Below are 1,904 nucleotides of genomic sequence, written 5' to 3' on the forward strand. Positions count from 1 at the left end.
AGCTCAGCATTGATTTCCTCTTCATCCTCCAGTCTCTCGGTTGTCTCCTTGAGTTTGGCCTCAAGCTGGATCTTGCTCTTAATCAGCCCTTCACACCTTTCCTCAGCATCTGAGAGATTTTCAACTTCCTATGATTGAGGATGAGTAAAATAATGTTAATGTTCTCCTTTTATATGAATAGTTATTTAATAATAGAATCCATGATTGAACAATATATGGTCATTGTTGTCACAAWTCTAGTGTTTATAGCCTCATCTCAAGAYATAACCCCACTCTTGTGTTAAGTACAGAGTTGAACATGGGAACTATGATTTAATAATCACACATGTATAAAGAAATCTGGGTACTTACAGAAGCCACTTGAAGCTGCAAGTCATTCTTCTCCTGGAGCAAGGAAACCATTTTYTCCTCCAGTTCCTTCTTCTTGGCCAAAGCAGTAGCCAGGTCTGACTGCATCTTTTCATAGTTCTCCTTCATATTCTGCAACTCCTTCTCAGTCTCTGCACTCTTCAGCAGAGGCTTGATCTTGAAATACAGGTTCATCCATGGCCAGTTCTTCACATTCATAAAGGAACGGACATTGTATTGAATTGTATAGATGGCATCTCTGAAAACAGAGTTATCTTGTTAACACAAAATATACATGTTCCAATATAAATTTGTTGCAATTAGTACTCTGATGCCAAAGTTTAAACTTTCTGAGCAACAGGTTGTGTGAACTGTAGTGTTTTGCAGTGGAATACAGAGTCAGGTATTCATATTTTCAGTGTTTGTATTTTATTGTACCTCCTCTCCGTCATCTTCACAAACTCCTTCCTCATGACATATCCTCTGCAGAGAGCCTGAGTCATGGTAACCAATGAAGCCAGTTTTTCATCTCTCATCTCCTCAAGAGTACCCAGAAGACCAGCTTTGAAGAACACCTATAATAGCAAAATCGTTGCAAGTTAAAACACATGGACACAAAGAAATTGTTCCCAGCAATGTCTTTAATGTAGTTTTCCAACATACCTTAGTGTGTCCAAAYTTGTACTGAGTGTGGTCCACATCAATGGAGCCCAGCAGCTTCTCTGAAGCCTTCTTGTTGTCAATAAACTGTCCCTCAGGGATAACACTGGCATTCARTACTTTGTATCTATGAGAGAAAATGTGGATGTTGCCTTTTTCCATCTTCACATCTGAAAACATGTGTTTACATTCAGAAAGACAACAGCAGCCACCTCTGCTTGAAGTCACCGTAGAGGATTCTGCTGGGGAAGCCCTTTCTGCAGATTCTGATGCCCTCCAGCACACCGTTACACCTCAGCTGGTGGATGACCAAGAAGTTCTCCATCAGACCTGAGGGTTGGTAATATATTTAGTGAAAAATAATTCAACAGTTTCTCAAAATAATAACGTAAAATTTCTTAATGTCAACTTAATGTCAAATTTCTATGACTGAGCTTCTTACCTGGGGTCTTTGWCTCATTGGGAATCAGGCAACGCACAAAGTGAGGATGAGTGCTCCTCAAGTTGGTCATCAGCTTGCCCAAGTTCTCCTGTAGATCAGCATCATAAAATTATTCCATGAATGATTTTAAACCAAAACTTTTTTGAGAGTCAAAAAAATGTCCATACCCTGAAAAGAGCAGAGACAGTCTGGAAGGAACCACCCTTCTTCTTGCCACCCTTCTTGCCACCAGCAGCCTCAGCTGAAATTATGACAGTGAAAACACTCTGTATATTCAGGGTTATTCTCAYGTGGCAGATTAATCTACTTAAATTAGGGTTATCTGGTATACTGACATACCCTCAGCTGAAGCATGAGCTGCATACAGGAAGCACAGCAACTTGTTTCCAGACTTCTGGTAGAGCTGAACCACTGACTCATTCAGCGGGTCCTTGTTCTTGTCCAGCCAGCCAGT

General features: G+C 40.5%; 1 protein-coding gene across 1 annotated transcript in view; it reads right to left on the reverse strand.

The window, feature by feature from the left end:
• LOC108166487 (myosin heavy chain, fast skeletal muscle) overlaps window positions 1–1,904 on the reverse strand; it is an 81,068-nt gene that overhangs the window by 5,259 nt on the left and 73,905 nt on the right. The window contains exons 18-22 of the mRNA XM_017306185.1: window positions 1,221–1,338; window positions 1,012–1,135; window positions 787–923; window positions 352–607; window positions 4–128 (exon numbers count right to left, since the gene is read on the reverse strand). Coding sequence (XP_017161674.1) covers window positions 4–128; window positions 352–607; window positions 787–923; window positions 1,012–1,135; window positions 1,221–1,338 — 760 coding nt within the window. The remainder of the gene's footprint in view (window positions 1–3; window positions 129–351; window positions 608–786; window positions 924–1,011; window positions 1,136–1,220; window positions 1,339–1,904) is intronic.

The sequence above is a fragment of the Poecilia reticulata genome, linkage group LG8, assembly GCF_000633615.1.
Source record: "Poecilia reticulata strain Guanapo linkage group LG8, Guppy_female_1.0+MT, whole genome shotgun sequence".
Classification (NCBI taxonomy): domain Eukaryota; kingdom Metazoa; phylum Chordata; class Actinopteri; order Cyprinodontiformes; family Poeciliidae; genus Poecilia; species Poecilia reticulata.